This window comes from Postia placenta, assembly GCF_002117355.1.
Source record: "Postia placenta MAD-698-R-SB12 unplaced genomic scaffold POSPLAscaffold_15, whole genome shotgun sequence".
NCBI lineage: Eukaryota > Fungi > Basidiomycota > Agaricomycetes > Polyporales > Adustoporiaceae > Rhodonia > Rhodonia placenta.
Window position 1 is genome coordinate 201,976 of NW_020169846.1, and position 17,893 is coordinate 219,868.

The 17,893-nt window shown below is 54.9% G+C and overlaps 3 protein-coding genes and 1 pseudogene across 4 annotated transcripts; 1 reads left to right on the plus strand and 3 right to left on the minus strand.

The window, feature by feature from the left end:
- Window positions 1-2,417: 2,417 nt before the first annotated feature.
- POSPLADRAFT_t145 lies at window positions 2,418-2,489 on the minus strand (annotated as a pseudogene). Its single transcript has one exon. The product of its transcript is annotated as a tRNA-OTHER (tRNA).
- Window positions 2,490-3,912: 1,423 nt separating this feature from the next.
- POSPLADRAFT_1060659 (hypothetical protein) lies at window positions 3,913-4,709 on the minus strand (the record flags this gene model as incomplete). Its single annotated transcript, XM_024481291.1, has 3 exons — window positions 3,913-4,235; window positions 4,281-4,633; window positions 4,672-4,709. 3 exons carry the CDS (start codon window positions 4,707-4,709, stop codon window positions 3,913-3,915), a joined length of 714 nt encoding a protein of 237 aa, XP_024334959.1.
- A 98-nt stretch (window positions 4,710-4,807) lies between these two features.
- POSPLADRAFT_1153726 (hypothetical protein) lies at window positions 4,808-5,918 on the minus strand (the record flags this gene model as incomplete). The annotated part of the gene is made up of 4 exons (XM_024486769.1): window positions 4,808-4,839; window positions 4,932-5,067; window positions 5,564-5,666; window positions 5,854-5,918. Coding segments are annotated over 4 exons (336 nt in total), but the record flags the coding sequence as incomplete, so codon positions are not given.
- A 5,701-nt stretch (window positions 5,919-11,619) lies between these two features.
- POSPLADRAFT_1060662 (hypothetical protein) lies at window positions 11,620-12,441 on the plus strand (the record flags this gene model as incomplete). The annotated part of the gene is made up of 2 exons (XM_024481292.1): window positions 11,620-12,073; window positions 12,122-12,441. The coding sequence occupies 2 exons, from the start codon at window positions 11,620-11,622 to the stop codon at window positions 12,439-12,441; spliced, it is 774 nt and encodes a 257-aa protein (XP_024334961.1).
- Between the last annotated feature and the right edge of the window lie 5,452 nt (window positions 12,442-17,893).

Sequence of the window (17,893 nt, forward strand, 5' to 3'; positions counted from 1 at the left end):
GGGTACGCTGTCAATGTTGGTAGAAATGCACCTTTTGGTCCGCTTCAACCATCAAGTACAACCACCCAGCAGCCTTTGCCTCCTGCACCTCCCACTTCTCCAGTAGTGTGGCCTCCGCTTCAGTGGGGGCTTTGGGGTCCTTGGCTTGTGGCTTGAGGTAGGCACCAGAGACAAGGCGCCATAGGCCTGCAGAGCGCAGCCAGGCAGCCATGTCCCCAGCCCAGGACTTGTAGTTGGAGGCATTGAGCTTGGGGAAGGAGGGAGAGGACGAGTGGTTCGACATTTGTGGCACAAGCAGAGTGGCAGAGAGTGAAAGCGCAGATTGTGGCAAGAGGGAAAGATATGAGAGTATTGGGACAAGGAGTGGTCCGAAAATCGAAGTGATTGACTCTGTGGCGCGCTAGTAGTGTGTGTAGTTGACTGCTAGAGCGCGGGGCTCATAACCTATCAAAAGGCGACGCAGGGAGCAGTTGCACAGGACTAGCACTGAAGGACTGAATGCCACAAGTGGGGCTGAAGTCGAAGTGAGTCACAGAAGTATATATTAAAGGACGCTACAGCAGGTCTTTATATATATATATGAGCAGGGGAAAGCATTCCCACGGCAGAACAATAGAAGAAAGAACAATAGAGTCCAAAAGGAGAACAAGGGCCACTTGGCCACAGGAACAATGGAACAAAAGAAGTGTGGCCGGAGCTCTGCTCCAGTCCGATTGCTCCGCAATTGATACACCCATGTGGTCACATGGTGTTGTTGCTTCCGCCACCGGGGGATTGTCCTAGGCCGACTAGGGGACTGTGGCAGAGCACATTGTGACACCTCGGTCTGATATGACCTTGGCCAGGGCCCCATGATGCTTGAACACATCGCGGATGTACAGGTCTGCCGCACCTTCTGCTGTCAGGGTCTCATGACAGGCGGAGAAGTGGACCTGCTTGGTAAAGTGGTCGGCGGTAACCAGGATCAAGTCGAACCCATCAGACTTCGGCAAGCTGACGATCATATCTGTGGTGATGATCTGCCATGGGCGCTCGGGGATCTCGTTTGGCTTTAGTGGACCTTGGGGCTTGGCTGGGAATGTCTTGGTACAGTTGCACACATCACAGGTGCTTACGTACTCATTGACAAACTTGGACATTTTTGACCACCAGTAGTTCCGTGATACGAGCTCCAGGATTTTGGCATGACCGCCATGACTGGCGATCGGCGAGTCATGGTGGATCTTGACTATATCCCGCCGGAGCTCTGCGTTCTTTGGGACGTACACGCACCCGCGGAACAGCAGAAGCCCTTGTTCAGCATTCCACTCCTCAAAGCCCCTTTGCAGCCGGGGCGGCCCGAGGTCCTGCACCTTTTCAAGTGCCTCGGCCACTACCCGATCCTTCTCCGAGCACTCTCTGATGCGCTTTAGAAGCGACTGATCAGCTGTCATGGAGGCATGACCACGTCTAGCAGAGGCGATGCGGAACCTTTCCGGTTTGAGAACCACCTGATTGGTGTTATCATCCTCATCGCCAATCTGATGGTCTGACCGACGTGACAGGGCATCAGCCTTTCCATTCAACGTTCCAGCCTTATGTGTGATGCAGAAGTCGAAGCAAGCCAGGAACAGTGACCATTGTGCTTGACGACGCGTGAGATGCTGTGACGTGCGCCAGTACTCGAGGTTCTTGTGATCGGTTACAATCTCGAACTGATTGGGTAACCCCTCGAGATAGTGGCGCCAATCGTCTAGTACCTCAATAATCGCGAGCATCTCCTTATCGTAGATCTTGTAGTTACGCTGGGCAGGGTTCATAGCGTGAGACCGGAAGGTGATAAGATGCCCTTTACCGTCGTTCTGCTTCTGCATCAACACGCTGCCAGTGGCGTAGCCGGAGACATCAACTTTGATGCACGTCTCCCGGTTAGGGTCATACAATGCCAAGACTGGAGTCGTCGCAAAGAGCTGCTTGAGCTCATCAAAGGCGTGCTGCTCTTCCTCGCCCCAATGCCATGGGTCGTTCCCTGTGAGCCGGTCGAGTGGTCGTGAGATCTTAGTGAAGTCCTTAATGAAGCAGCGGTAAAAGTTGGAGAACCCCCAGAACTTCTGCACATTTTTTTTGTTCTGGGGTACCAGTCACTCATTAATTCCTTTTAGCTTCGTGAGATCCATTGCTACCTCATCGCCACCGAACACATAGCCGACGTAGTCGACCTAGGGAACGTTCAACTCGCACTTCTCAGGCTTCAGGAACAGATCGTTGTCCTGGAGGTGACGCAAAACCTCACGTGTGACCTTCTCATGTTCCTTCTTGTTGGTGGACAAGATGAGTATGTCATCCAGGTACACAAGGATCTTTCTGCCGACAATGAGATTGTAGAAGATCTCATTCATCTGTCAGAATTTGACTGCACAACACCTGCATGAAAAGATCGGCACAACCAGGGTTTGAACCCGGGACCTACCAGAGATGCAATGGGCGCTCTACCACTGAGCTATTGGACCTTGGTTACTATGGAATCATGAAGTCTCATATACGTTACTTCAAGGGTATGAACATGATCTATATTATAGATTCAGAGGTTCTTAACCGTCTCATATGTGTCAGAGCACACATTTGACATCATCATGGCCTGAAAAGTGGCAGGGGAGTTGGTGAGGCCGAAGAACATCACCAGGGGTTCATACAGTCCCCAGTTAGTCACAAAGATGGCTTTCCATTCATCACCAGCTTTGATCCGGACATTGTTATAGCCCCATCTGACGTCGAACTTGGTGAAGAGCATGGTGCCACGGAGCTTGTCCACCATTTCGGCAATCAGTGGCAGTGGGTAACAATTCTTGACGGTGATCGCATTCAACCGGCAGTAGTCCTGCACAGGTCGAAGTGTCCCTTCTTTCTTTTTGATGAAGAAGAAAGGGGACGAGATGGGCGACTTTGATTCCCGTATGTAGCCCTTTACCAGTTGCTCCTTGAGGAACTTGTCAAGCTCCTCCTGCTTGTTGTTTGACAGGGGGTACACCTTTAAATGGAATGTCGAATAGCCAGGTACGAGTTTGATTGCGTGATCGTATGGCTTCCTTTCGGGTAGCCGTTCCGAAGCTTCTTTTGAGAAGACCTTCAGAAACTCGTGGTACTGTTTGGGCACCGATTCCTCGGTGGTCTTAACGACCTTCTTCTTGATCTCCTCCTCGGCGAACAGCTGGAAGTATGTATGTCCGGCCGCGATGAACAGCTGAGGAGTGCCGGGAAGTGTAATGCCTTGCTCTCAGGCCTCGATCAAGTCTGCTTCATCCCATTCGACCTCTACCGGATCTTCTTCGGGTTCGAAGTCCGGGAGTACCTTACTCCGGCAGGCACCTATGACCGACCGTCTGGACTTCGGCGAATGCCTGCGTGCCGTGGGCCTGACCCCTGTATCACACGCAGCCGCTGCTTACTCCATTCGGCCAGTCCTCCTGGCACTGCATGTTTCAGAGTATCGCGAAAATTTTAGGGAGCCCAACTCCCAATCTATTTCGTGGTTGTGCTCGTATAGCCAATCCAACCCAACTTCTGGACCTATGACCATGACCATAAACACTGTCTTCTTGACATGGTCCCCTATCTGCATCTGTAGCACGGCTACTTCCGAGATGCTTCCGTCTTTGTTGAGCATTCCATTGATATTGTAAAGCGGAATTGGCTCCTTTAATTTCCACGTTCGTACTTGATTCTCCATGATAAAACGCTTATTGATGAACCTCGTGGTGGCTCCACTGTCCACCATTGCAACTATATCTTTGTGCTGTCTTTCTCCTTTGAGGCGCACCGGGATGTGAAAATGCTAAGACCCGTGGTCCAACTTGTACTCATTTGCAGTCGTCAATACATTGTACAGATTATTACTACACGGCCCGACGCGTGCAGCACAAAGCGTGGACAGGATCAAAAAGACTCCTCCTTCATCACCCAATAATGCTCGAGCTTCTCGTGCATCGACTTCATCTGTGCTATCAAGTCCACCAGCTCAGAACTATCCAATTTCACTGAAGCGGTGCTTATACACACCGAGGATAAAGCGATGGGGGCGCTTGTCGCTGCCTGGGTGGAGCCCGAGGCAACCGTAGCCCGCGCGTCGGCATGTTTTGTATAAGGCTTGTCCTTACAGTTGAGGCACTCAAAACGTCGGTACCCTTGCTTCCCACAGCTGAAGCAACTGCCAGGGAAGTCTCCTTTTCTGACAGCCGCATTAATGCTGGCCAAAGCGCCTTGCAGGCAGGGTGCACCACCACATGCCCCACCACGTCCTCAACCTCTGGCCAAGAAGAAGTTGTTCAACTCGGGCCAATGGGCCCAGCTGATGTCGAGAATCTGCTTGACCTCAGTGGTGCGCTTCTCAGCTTCTTGCCACGTGGTGAAGGTCTCGAGCTCGATCTTTTGGTAGACGTGGGAGGAGATACCACTCAGGTACTTGTCACGTAGCTCCAGGTCCTCATACCTGAAGCGGTCTGCCGGACCCTTGGACAGTGCAGAGAACTCCACAGCGGTGCATTTTTCACGGACCGATTGGTCTGCGCAGAGCTTTGCCAGCTTTACTTGTGCTGCTGCCTCATCGTCGAGATTTCCAAAGTGGGCCTTGAAGGCAGCGGTCAAGGCTGCTTCATTCCTGAATGGGGTTGTGGCCCCCTGCGCACCTATCTGCACCGCCACGAGCTGGGCAAAATAGGGAGTGGCCCAGGCATGGGCGTCTTCGTCAAGCAGGCTTTGTCACGAGTTGGTACGGCGTCTAGCCGTTTTTTAATTTTTTCCTTTTCGCGGGCTTGAACCCGCGACCTCTGTACTACTTGCCTGATATGGACGTGTTGTTATCTACTGTACGATTGTTATCTACTGTACGATTAGATTAGATGGACGGTAGTGCACGGTACAGCTCGGGCTCCACTGACACAGCCGCTCTGACTCACCAGCCCCCGGGGCCACGTCAGCATGCTGCGCACGGACCAGCTGCACATGGACCAATGCGCACAGCCTGCCCTCATCTACCCCTGTATATAAGCCGGCCTCTGCTGCCTTAGGGACCTCAGTTTCGACCTCTTGTCCCTAGGTCAGTAAGCCCTCATTTGTATTCTCTCTTACCTTACCAACTAATACATTTTCTTGTCCCTAGCCTTAGGTTTGAGCGTTGCTCACCATCGCTTCAGTAAGAATCAGTCGGACGCCCCCAGCCTTCAGGTATTCCCCAGTCACTTGACCTCAAGTTGCGACATTAGGTCGAAACTCCCCAAGCTGCCGGCGTCCTCTTGGGACTCCCTACACTCACCTTCCTTTCCCACAGGTCGGGTGGTGCACACCCCTACGATACCCTATGATACATATGATACATAGATAAGCATACATACATCGCCAACACCAAGGGAACGAACTCTTCAGTACCTGCACTTCAGTGGGCGGTACTTGTCCTCACGGACGCGTGGACTAGGTTCCTGCTGCATAATAGTCAAAAGCAGTACTGGGCCCCATGTGAACTGCGAACCCTAGTGTTACCTCGGGCGCTGTAGCGTAGGCTAGTGTAGCACGGCCATTGTAGTACGCACACCTCCCCGTCTTCCCCCCATCCATCGTGGCTGCCTGTCAAGGCCAGATCCACGCATTCGACTCGCAGGATCTCATCGACGTCTACATCCCAGACGGCCCTGAGACTATCCTCTATCGTTGCGAGCAGCAGCCGTGCCCCAATCGGACACCCCGATCGATCGAGGAGGATTACCCTCGCTACAAAGCAATCCGGCGGGCTCAACACCCCCTCGGTCCTCGCAGCACCCTCGCGTCTCGATCTGCCTCGCGGCATTCTCGCCCTGTCTCCCCCAGCTCCCGTCTCCCTCAAACTGTCGTCGCCGATCCAGGTCAAGCGCGAGGAGATCTCCCTCCAGATCCTGCGCCAGAGCCTGAGCCTGAGGAGAGTGCGAGTGAAGAAGGAGTCTCGGAGTCCGAGTCCGCGGATCCTGCTCGGCCCGCCTCGCCGACAGCGCTCGCCCCCACGTCAGCAGTCCCTGACGTACGTGACCCCCCCACCGAACTTTCTCCGGCGCCTTCACCGCCGACTCCGCCGAGAGGCCGCTCGAGCACTCGCTCCTCTCGAAGTTCGACCGGCGGAAGGCCACCACAGCCGCCTCCGCCCCCGCAACGTCCTCCGTCCCCCCCAACGCCGATAATGTCGTCCCCCGCAGCCGTCCCCGACAAGGAGACGTTGAAGCTCCTCCTCCCCCTCCGATACGACGGCAAAACCGTCATCGATTGCGACAGGTTCCTGTCGCAGCTGCGCATCTACTGGATGGTCAACACGTCGTTGACCACCATCGAGCTCAAAGTACAGGTTGCGCTGAGCCTGCTCGACGGTGATGCCCGCACCTGGGCAACCCCCTACTTTGCCCAGCTCGTATTGGTGCAGATAGGTGTGCAAGGGGCTATGACCCCATTTGCAAACGAAGCGGCCTTTGCCGCCGCCTTCAAGGCCTGCTTCGGAAATCTCGACGACGAGGCGGCAGCACAAGTAGAGCTGGCGAAGCTCTGCGCGGACAAGTCGGTCCGTGAAAAACGCACCGCCGCGGAGTTCTCCGCGCTGTTCAAGGGTCCGGCGGATCGCTCTGGGTATGGGGACCTGGAGCTACGCGACAAGTACCTGAGCGGCATCCCCTCCCGCATGTACCGGAAGATCGAGCTCGAGACCTTCACCACGTGGCAAGCAGCTGAGAAGCGCGCCACTGAGGTCGAGCAGATCCTCGACATCAGCCGGGCCCGTCAGCCCGAGCTAAACAACTTGTTCTCGGCACGAGGTCGAGGACGCGGTGGGGCGCGTGGTGGTACACCCCAATCACACGCAGCTTCGGCCAGCATCAATGCGGCCGTCGGAAAAGGAAACTTCCCCGGCACGTGCTTCGGCTGTGGGAAGCAAGGGTACCGTCGTTTCGAGTGCCCTAACTGTAAGGATAAACCTTACACAAAACGCGCCGACGCGTGGGCTACGGTTGCCTCGGGTTCCACCCAGGCGGCGACAAGCGCCCCCGTCGCTTCATCCTCGGCGAGTATAAGCGCTGCTTCAGCGAAATCGGAAAGTTCCGAGCTGGCGGACTTAATAGCACAGATGAAGTCAATGCGCGAGGAGTTGGAGCACTACCGAGCGCTCAAGGAAGAGTCTTTTTGATCCGGTCCGCGCTTCGTGCCGCACGCGTCGGACCTCGTAATAACAATTTGTACAATGTATTGGCGACCGCGAATGTTTACGAGTTGAACCACGGGTCCCAGCACTTCCACATCCCGGTGCGCCTCAAAGGAGAAAGACGGCACAAGGATATAGTTGCAATGGTGGACAGCGGAGCCACCACGAAGTTCATCAACAAGCGTTTCATCACAGAGAATTGAGTACGAACGCGGAAATTGAAAGAGCCAATCCCGCTTTACAATATCGATGGAACACTCAATAAAGACGGAAGCATCTCGGAGGTAGCTGTACTACAGATGCAGATAGGAGAACACGTCGAGAAGACGGTGTTTACGGTCACGGACATAGGTCCAGAGGATGTGATCGTCGGGTTGGATTGGCTACGAGAGCACAACCCTGAAATTGACTGGGAGTCAGGCTCCCTAAAGTTATCACGATGCCCTGAGACGTGCAGTGCCAGGAAAACTAACCGGATGGAGCAAGCAACAACTGTGCGTGATACGGGGGTCAGGCCCACGGCGCGCAGGCGTTCGCCGAAATCCAAATGGTCGGTTATAGGTGCCTGCCGGAGTAAGGTGCTCCCGGACTTCGAACCCGAAGAAGATCCGGTGGAGGTAGAGTGGGACGAAGCCGATTTGATCGAAGCCTGGGAGCAAGGTGTCACGCTTCCCGGCGCTCCTCAGCTGTTCGTCGCAGCAGGACATACGTACTCCCAGCTGTTCGCTGAGGAGGAGATCAAAAAGAAGGTCGTTAAAACTGCCGAGGAGTCGGTACCTAAACAGTACCACGAGTTCCTGAATGTCTTCTCCAAAGAAGCATCAGAACGGTTACCCGAAAGGAAGCCATACGATCATGCAATCGAACTTGTGCCCGGCTACTCGACCTTCCACTCTAAGGTGTACCCCTTGTCGAACAACGAGCAGGAGGAACTAGACAAGTTCCTAAAAGAGCAACTAGCGAAAGGCTACATACGGGAGTCGAAGTCGCCCATTTCATCCCCCTTCTTCTTCATCAAAAAGAAGGAAGGGACGCTTCGACCCGTACAGGACTACCGCCGGTTGAACGCGATCACGGTCAAAAACCGTTATCCCTTGCCGTTGATCGCCGAGATGGTGGACAAGCTCCGCGGCGCTACGCTCTTCACAAAGTTCGACGTCCAATGGGGATACAACAACGTCCGGATCAAAGCTGGTGACGAATGGAAGGCGGCCTTTGTGACTAACCGAGGGTTGTACGAGCCCTTGGTGATGTTCTTTGGTCTCACCAATTCCCCTGCGACCTTCCAGGCAATGATGAACGAGATATTCCACGATCTCATCGTTGGTGGCAAGATCCTTGTATACCTGGATGACATACTCATCTTCTCCACCAACAAGGAGGAGCACGAGAAGGTCACACGCGAGGTTCTTCGTCGCCTTCAGGACAATGATCTGTTCCTGAAGCCTGAGAAGTGCGAGTGGGACGTTCCCAAGGTCGACTACGTCGGCTATGTGTTCGGTGGCGATGAGGTGGCGATGGATCCCACGAAGCTTAAAGGAATTAATGAGTGGCCGGTACCCCGGAACAAAAAAGACGTTCAGAAGTTCCGGGGGTTCTCCAACTTCTACCGCTGCTTTATTAAGGACTTCGCTAAGATCTCGCGACCACTCGACCGACTCACAGGGAACGACCCATGGCATTGGGGCGAGGAAGAGCAGCACGCTTTTGATGAGCTCAAGCGGCTCTTCGCGACAACTCCAGTCTTGGCGCTGTACGACCCTAATCGGGAGACACGCATTGAGGTTGATGCCTCGGGTTACGCCACCGGCGGCGTGTTGATGCAGAAGCAGGATGACGGCAAATGGCATCCCATTGCCTTCAGATCCCATGCGATGGATCCGGCACAGCGGAACTATGAGATCTACGATAAGGAGATGCTCGCGATCATTGAGGCGCTGGACGATTGGCGCCACTATCTCAAGGGGTTACCCAATCAGTTCGAGATTGTGACTGATCACAAGAACCTCGAGTACTGGCGTACATCCCAGCATCTCACGCGCCGTCAAGCGCGATGGTCGCTGTTCCTAGCTCGCTTCGACTTCCGCATCACGCACAAGGCCGGGACGTCCAATGGAAAGGCTGATGCCCTGTCGCGTCGATCAGACCACCAGATCGGCGATGAGGACGATAACACCGATCAGGTGGTTCTCAAGCCAGAGCGCTTCCGCATCGCCTCCGCCAGGCGCGGTCACGCCTCGGTGACGGCCGATCAGTCGCTTCTGAAGCGCATCAGGGAATGTTCGGAGAAGGATCGAGAGGTGGCCGAGGCCCTTGAAAAGGTACAGGACCTCGGGCCGCCCCGGCTGCAAAGGGGTTTTGAGGAGTGGAATGCCGAACAGGGGCTCCTGCTGTTCCGCGGATGCGTGTACGTCCCAAAGAATGCGGAGCTCCGGCGGGATATAGTCAAGATCCACCACGACTCGCCGATCGCCGGTCATGGTGGTCGTGCCAAAACCCTAGAGCTCGTATCGCGGAATTACTGGTGGCCTGGGATGTCCAAATTCGTCAATGAGTACATAAGCACCTGCAATGTGTGCAACCGTACCAAGACATTCCCAGCCAAGCCTCAGGGTCCGCTGAAGCCGAACGAGATCCCCGAGCGCCCGTGGCAGATCATCACCACGGATATGATCGTTGGCTTGCCGAAGTCTGATGGATTCGACTTGATCCTGGTTACCGCCGACCGCTTTACCAAGCAGGTCCACTTCTCGGCCTGTCATGAGACCCTGACGGCAGAAGGTGCGGCAGACCTGTACATCCGCGATGTGTTCAAGCATCATGGGGCCCCGGCCAAGGTCATATCAGACCGAGGACCACAGTTTGCTTCGAAGTATCTCCATGCAGTGTACAAGGGACTGGGAATCGAGCCGGCGCTGTCCACAGCATTCCACCCTCAGACAGACGGCCAGACTGAGTGCTGGAATCAGGAGATCGAACAGTACCTGCGTGCTTTCACAAGCCACAGGCAGGATGATTGGGCAAAGCAGTTGCCGCTCGCGGAGTTTGCACTGAACAACCGAGTTCACTCCGCGACCGGGCACTCCCCGTTCTTCCTGCATCAGGGGTACAATCCTGAGATCCAGGTTCGGATCAATCCGATGTCTGCAATGCCTGCGGCCGCTGATCGGCTCAAGATCCTGAAGGAGATTCGCGACGATACGCGCTCTGCGCTCGAGCTGTCGGCCGAGCGCATGAAGGTGTACTACGACAAGCATGTGCAGGAGGCACCGGTCTTCGCGCCGGGGGACAAGGTCTGGCTTGACGCTCGGAACCTTAAGCTGAAACAGCCGAGCAAGAAGCTCAGTCCCAAGCGCCTCGGACCATATGCCGTACGGCGAAAGCTCGGAGACCTGGATTACGAATTAATCCTGCCGAAATCGGTGCCGGTACACCCGGTGTTCCATGTCTCCCTGCTTAGCAAGTACACGCGTAGCGATATCCCGGGCCGGGAGCCAGAGGAACCGCCTGCGATCGAGGTTGAGGGCGACGAGGAGTACGAGGTTGAGCGGATCAAAGATTCGAGGATCTTCCGGCGTCAGCTGCAGTACCTCGTCAAGTGGAAGGGTTATGACGACTCGCATACGTCATGGGAACCGGCGCGCAACGTTGCCAATGCGCCGGCCCTCATAGCCGACTTCCACCGGAAGAATCCAAACGCCCCTCGTCGACTCAATGCTGCTACCTTTGGTGGTCTCAACTTTCAGCCAATGCCTTCGCCGCTGACTGAAGCACGTTGCCGCTCCAGATGGGAGATGGGCAAGGGCGCCTCGCATGAGGTCATGCGCCGTTGAGGGGGGGGTAATGTCACGAGTTGGTACGGCGCCTAGCCGTTTTTTAATTTTTCCTTTTCGCGGGCTCGAACCCGCGACCTCTGTACTACTTGCCTGATACGGACACATCATATCTACTGTACAATTAGATTAGATGGGGTGGCAGCGCACGGCACAGCTCGGGCCCCGCTGACACAGCCGCTCTGACTCACCGGCCCCCGGGGCCGCGTCGGCATGCTGCGCACAGACCAGCTGCGCACGGACCAACGTGCACGGCCTGCCCTAATCTCTCCATGTATATAAGCCGGCCTCTGCTGCCCTAGGGACCTCAGTTTCGACCTCTTGTCCCTAGGTCAGTAAGCCCATCATGTATTCTCTTTCTTACTTAACTAACTAATACATTTCTTGTCCCTAGCCTTAGGTTTGAGCCTCGCTCACCATCGCTTCGGTGAGAACCAGTCGGACGCCCCTTGCTTTTAGGTATTCCCCTGTCGCTTGACCTCAAGTCGCGACAGTTATGACAGCAAAACCATCATTGAGTGTGACAGGTTCCTGTCACAGCTGCGCATCTATTGGTTGATCAACACGTTGTTGACAACCATCGAACTCAAGGTGCAAGTTGCGATGAGCCTGCTCGATGGCGACGCCTGCGCCTGGGCCACTCCATATTTCACCCAACTGGCATCAGTACAGATGGGCGTGCAAGGGGTCATCACCCCCTTCAGGAACGAAGCGGCCTCCACTGCCGCCTTCAAGACTCGCTTCAGTAATCTCGACGATGCGGCGGCAGCACAGGTGGAGCTGGCAAAGCTCTGCGCGGACAAGTCGGTCCGCGAAAAATGCACCGCTGCAGAGTTTTCCGCGCTGTTCAAGGGTCCGGCGGACCGCTTTGGGTATGGGGACCTAGAGCTACGTGACAAGTACCTGAGTGGCATCCCCTCTCGCGTCTACCGGAAGATCGAGCTCGAGACCTTCAGCACATGGAGAGACACTGAGAAGCGCACCACCAAGGTCGAGCAGATCCTCGACATCAGCCGGGCCCATCGGCCCAAGCTGAACAACTTCTTCTCGGCACGAGGTTGAGGACGCGGAGGGGCATGTGGTGGTGCTCCCCAATCACACCTAGCTTTGGCCAGCATCAGTGCGGCTGTTGGAAAAGGAAACTTCCCCAGCAGTTGTTTCGGCTGTGGGAAGCAAGGGTACCGACACTTCGAGTGCCCCAATTGTAAGGACAAACCTTACACAAAACGCACTGACGCACGGGCTACGGTTGCCTTGGGCTCTACCCAGGCCACAACAAGTGCCCCCGTCACTTCATCCTCGGCAAGTACAAGCACCGCTTCAGCGAAATCGGAAAGTTCCGAGCTGGCGGACTTGATAGCACAGATGAAGTTGATGTGTGAGGAGCTCGAACACTATCGGGCGATAAAAAAGGAGGGTTTTTGATCCAGTCCGCGCTTCGTGCCACACGCATCGGGCCGCGTATATCATGTAACAAGTATAACGTATTGTCTTCTGCAATGGTGTACGAGTTGGACCATGGGTCCCAACATTTCCACATTCCAGTTCGACTTAAAGGGAAAAGACAGCACAAGGATATAATCGCAATGGTGGACAGCGGAGCCACCATGAAGTTTATCAACAAGCGATTCATTACAGAAAATAAGGTGCAAACACGGAAATTGAAAGAGCCAATTCCGCTGTACAATATCGACAGCACCCTCAATAAAGATGGAAGCATCTCGGAAGTAGCAGTGCTACAGATGCAGATAGGAGAACACGTCGAGAAGACGGTGTTTATGGTCACGGACATCGGTCCAAAGGATGTGATCGTTGGGTTGGATTGGCTACAGGAGCACAACCCGAAATAGATTGGGAGTCGGGCTCCCTCAAATTATCATGATGTCCTGAAACGTGCAGTGCCAGAAGGACTGGTCAAATGGAGCAAGCAGCAACTGCACGTGATATGGGGGAAAGGCCCACGGTGCGCAGGCTTTCGCCGAAGTCCAAATGATCAGTTATAGGCGCTTGCCGGAGTAAGGAACTCCCGGACTTTGAACCCGAAGAAGATCCAACGGAAGTAGAGTGGGATGAGGCTGATTTGATCAAAGCCTGGGAGCAAGGTATCACGCTTCCTGGTGCCCCTCAGCTATTCGTCGCAGCCGGGTATACGTACTCCCAGCTGTTCGCTGAGGAAGAGATCAAAAAGAAGGTCATTAAGACCGCTGAGGAGTCGGTACCTAAGCAGTACCACGAGTTCCTGAATGTCTTCTCCAAGGAAGCATCAGAACGGCTACCTGAAAGGAAGCCTTATAATCACGCGATCAAACTCGTACCCGGCTACTCGATGTTCCACTTGAAGGTGTACCCCCTGTCGAACAATGAGCAGGAGGAACTCGATAAGTTCCTAAAGGAGCAGTTAGCGAAAGGTTATATACGGGAATTGAAGTCGCCCATTTTATCCCCCTTCTTCTTCATCAAAAAGAAGGAAGGGACACTTCGACCTGTGCAGGACTACTGCCGGTTGAACACGATCACGGTCAAGAATCGTTACCCCCTGCCGTTGATCGCCGAAATGGTGGATAAGCTCTGTGGCGCTACGCTCTTCACGAAGTTTGATGTCCAATGGGGATACAACAACGTCCAGATCAAAGCCGGTGATGAGTGGAAGGCGGCTTTTGTAACTAACCGGGGACTATACAAGCCCCTGGTGATGTTCTTTGGCCTCACTAATTCCCCTGCAACCTTCCAGGCAATGATGAACGAGATCTTCCACGATCTCATCGTCGGTGGCAAGATCCTCGTGTACCTGGACAACATACTCATCTTCTCCACTAACAAAGAGGAGCATGAAAAGGTCACACACGAGGTTCTCCGTTGCCTTCAGGACAATGATCTGTTCCTGAAGCCTGAGAAATGTGAGTGGGACGTCCCCAAGGTTGACTACATCGGCTATGTGTTCGGTGGCGATGAGGTGGCGATGGATCCCGTGAAGCTGAAAGGAATCAATGAGTGGCCAGTGCCCTGGAACAAAAAAGATGTTCAGAAGTTCCGGGGGTTCTCCAACTTTTACTGCCGCTTCATTGAGGACTTCACTAAGATCTCGCGACCACTCGACCAACTCACAGGGAATGACCCATGGCATTGGGGTGAGGAAGAGCAGCACGCCTTTGACGAACTCAAGCGGCTCTTCGCGACAACTCCAGTCTTAGCGCTGTACAATCCTAATCGGGAGACGCGTATTGAAGTCGATGCCTTGGGCTACGCCACTGGCGGCGTGTTGATGCAGAAGCAGGATGACGGCAAATGGCATCCCATCGCCTTCCGGTCGCACGCCATGGACCCGGCCCAGCAGAACTACGAGATCTACAATAAGGAGATGCTTGCCATCATTGAGGCGCTAGATGATTGGCGCCACTACCTCGAGGGGTTGCCCAATCAGTTCGAGATCGTCACCAACCACAAGAACCTCGAGTACTGGCGCACGTCACAGCATCTCACGCATCGTCAAGCACGATGGTTGCTGTTCCTGGCTTGCTTCGACTTCCGTATCACGCACAAGGCCGGAACATCGAATGGAAAGGCTGATGCCCTATCCCGCCGATCGGACCATCAGATCGGCAATGAGGACGATAACACCAATCAAGTGGTTCTCAAACCGGAAAGGTTTCGCATCGCCTCTGCCAGGCGTGGCCATGCTTCAGTGACAGCTGATCAGTCGCTTCTGAAGCGCATCAGGGAATGTTTGGAGAAGGATTGAGAGGTGGCCGAGGCCCTTGAAAAGGTGCAGGACCTCGGGCCGCCCCGGCTGCAAAGGGGTTTTGAGGAGTGGAATGCCGAACAAGGGCTTCTGCTGTTCCGTGGATGCGTGTACGTCCCGAAGAATGCGGAGCTCCGGCGGGATATAGTCAAGATCCACCATGACTTGCCGATTGCCGGCCATGGTGGTCGTGCCAAAACCCTGGAGCTCGTATCGCAGAACTACTGATGGCCTGGGATGTCTAAATTTGTCAATGAGTACATGAGCACCTGCAATGTGTGCAACTGTACCAAGACATTCCCAGCTAAGCCCCAAGGTCCGCTGAAGCCGAATGAGATCCCCGAGCGCCCGTGGCAGATCATCATGACCAATATGATCATTGGCTTGCCAAAGTCTGATGGGTTCGACTCGATCCTGGTCACCGCCGACCGCTTTACCAAGCAGGTCCACTTCTCTGCCTGTCATGAGACCCTGACGGCAGAAGGTGCGGCAGACCTGTACATCCGCGACGTGTTCAAGCATCATGGGGCCCTGGCCAAGGTCATATCAGACCGAGGTCCCCAGTTTGCTTCGAAATATCTCCACGCGTTGTACAAGGGACTAGGGATCGAGCCGGCACTGTCCACAGTGTTCTACCCCCAGACAGACGGCCAGACTGAGCGCTGGAATCAGGAAATCGAGCAGTACCTGCATGCTTTCACAAGCCACAGGCAGGATGATTGGGCAAGGCAGTTGCCACTCACGGAATTCGCACTGAACAACCGAGTTCACTCTGCGACCGGGCACTCCCCATTCTTCCTGCATCAGGGGTACAATCCTGAGATCCAGGTTCGGATCAATCCGATGTCCGCGATGCCTGCTGCCGCTGATCAGCTCAAGATCCTGAAGGAGATTCGCAATGACACGCGCTCTGCGCTCGAGCTGTCGGCCGAGCGCATGAAGGTGTACTACGACAAGCACGTGCAACAGGCACCGGTCGTTGCGCCGGGGGACAAGGTCTGGCTTGACGCTCGAAACCTTAAGCTGAAACAGCCGAGCAAGAGGCTTAGTCCCAAGCGCCTTGGACCTTATGCTGTTCGGCGAAAGCTTGGAGACCTGGATTACGAATTAGTCCTGCCGAAGTCGGTGCCGGTGCACCCGGTGTTCCATGTCTCCTTGCTGAGCAAGTACACGCGTAGCGATATCCCAGGCCGGGAGCCGGAGGAGCCGCCTGCGATCGAGGTTGAGGGCAACGAGGAGTACGAGGTTGAGCGGATCAAGGATTCGAGGATCTTCCAGTGTCAGCTGCAGTACCTCGTCAAGTGGAAGGGTTATGACGACTCGCATACGTCATGGGAACCGGCACGCAACGTTGCCAATGCACCGGCCCTCATAGCCGACTTCTACCGGAAGAATCCGTACGCCCCTCATCGACTCAACGCTGCTACCTTTGATGGTCTCAACTTTCAGCCAATGCCTTTGCCGCTGACTGAAGCACGCTGCCACTCCGGGTGGGAGATGGGCAAGGGCGCCTCGCATGAGGTCATGCGCCGTTGAGGGGGGGTAATGTCACGACTTGGTACGGCATCTAGCCGTTTTTTTGATTTTTTCCTTTTTGCGGGCTCGAACCCGCGACCTCTGTACTACTTGCCTGATACGGACACATCATATCTACTGTACAATTAGATTAGATGGGGCGGCAGCGCATGGCACAGCTCGGGCTCCACTGACACAGCTGCTCTGACTCACCGGCCTCCGGGGCCGCGTCGACATGCTGTGCACGGACCAGCTGTGCACGGACCAACGCGCACAGCCTCCCCTAAACATCCCCTGTATATAAGCCGGCCTCTGCTGCCCTAGAGACCTCAGTTTTGACCTTTTGTCCCTAGGTCAGTAAGCCCTCATTTGTATTTCTTTCTTACCTTACTAACTAATGCATTTACTTGTCCCTAGCCTTAGGTTTGAGCATTGCTCACCATTGCTTCGGTGAGAATCAGTCGGACGCCCCCAGCCTTCAGGTATTCCCCAGTCACTTGACCTCAAGTCACAACAGGCTTAGTGCAACCTGCACCTTGAGCTCAATGGTGGTCAGGGATGTGTTGACCAGCCAGGAAATACAGAGTTGCAACAAGAACCTGTTGCACTCAATGACAGTTTTGCCATCATAGCAGAGAGGGAGGAGGAGCTTCAGGGTCTCCTTGTCAGGGGCAGTTGAGGGGGAAGACATTATCGGCAGCAGGGGGAGACGGAGGACAGCGCAGGGGCGGAGGTGGCTGTGGTGGCCCTCCGCTGGTCAGACTACGAGGGGAGCGAGTGCGCAAGCAGCCTTGCGGCGGCGACGGCGGTGAAGGCGCTCGAGAAAGCCCAGAGGCAGTGTTACATACGACCGTGACTGGAGGCACAGAGGGGAGCACATCCGGTGATGCAGCCTGACCGTGTGTCGCGAATTAGGGTCAAGCGACAGAGGAAAACCAAACAAAGACGCTGGGGGCGTTCGACTTAGTTCTTACCGAAGCGATGGCAAGCTGGGCTCAAACCTAAGGCTAGGGACAAGAAAATATATTGGTTAGTAAGGTAAGAAAGGAATATAAGCGAGGGCTTACTGACCTAGGGACAAGAGGTCAAAACTGAGGTCCCTAGGGCAGTAGAGGCCGGTTTATATACATGGGGAGATTAGGGCAGGCTGTGCGCATTGGTCCGTGCGCAGCTGGTCCGTGCACAGCATGCCGATGCGGCCCCGGGGGCCGGTGAGTCAGAGCGGCTGTGTCAGCGGAGCCCGAGCTGTGCCGTGCGCTGCCGCCCCATCTAATCTAATTGTACAGTAGATATGATGTGTCCGTATCAGGCAAGTAGTACAGAGGTCGCGGGTTCGAGCCCGCAAAAAGGAAAAAATCAAAAAAACGGCTAGATGCCGTACCAAGTCGTGACATTACCCCCCCTCAACGGCGCATGACCTCATGCGAGGCGCCCTTGCCCATCTCCCACCCGGAGTGGCAGCGTGCTTCAGTCAGCGGCAAAGGCATTGGCTGAAAGTTGAGACCATCAAAGGTAGCAGCGTTGAGTCGACGAGGGGCGTACGGATTCTTCCGGTGGAAGTCGGCTATGAGGGCCGGCGCATTGGCAACATTGCGCGCTGGTTCCCATAATGTATGCGAGTCG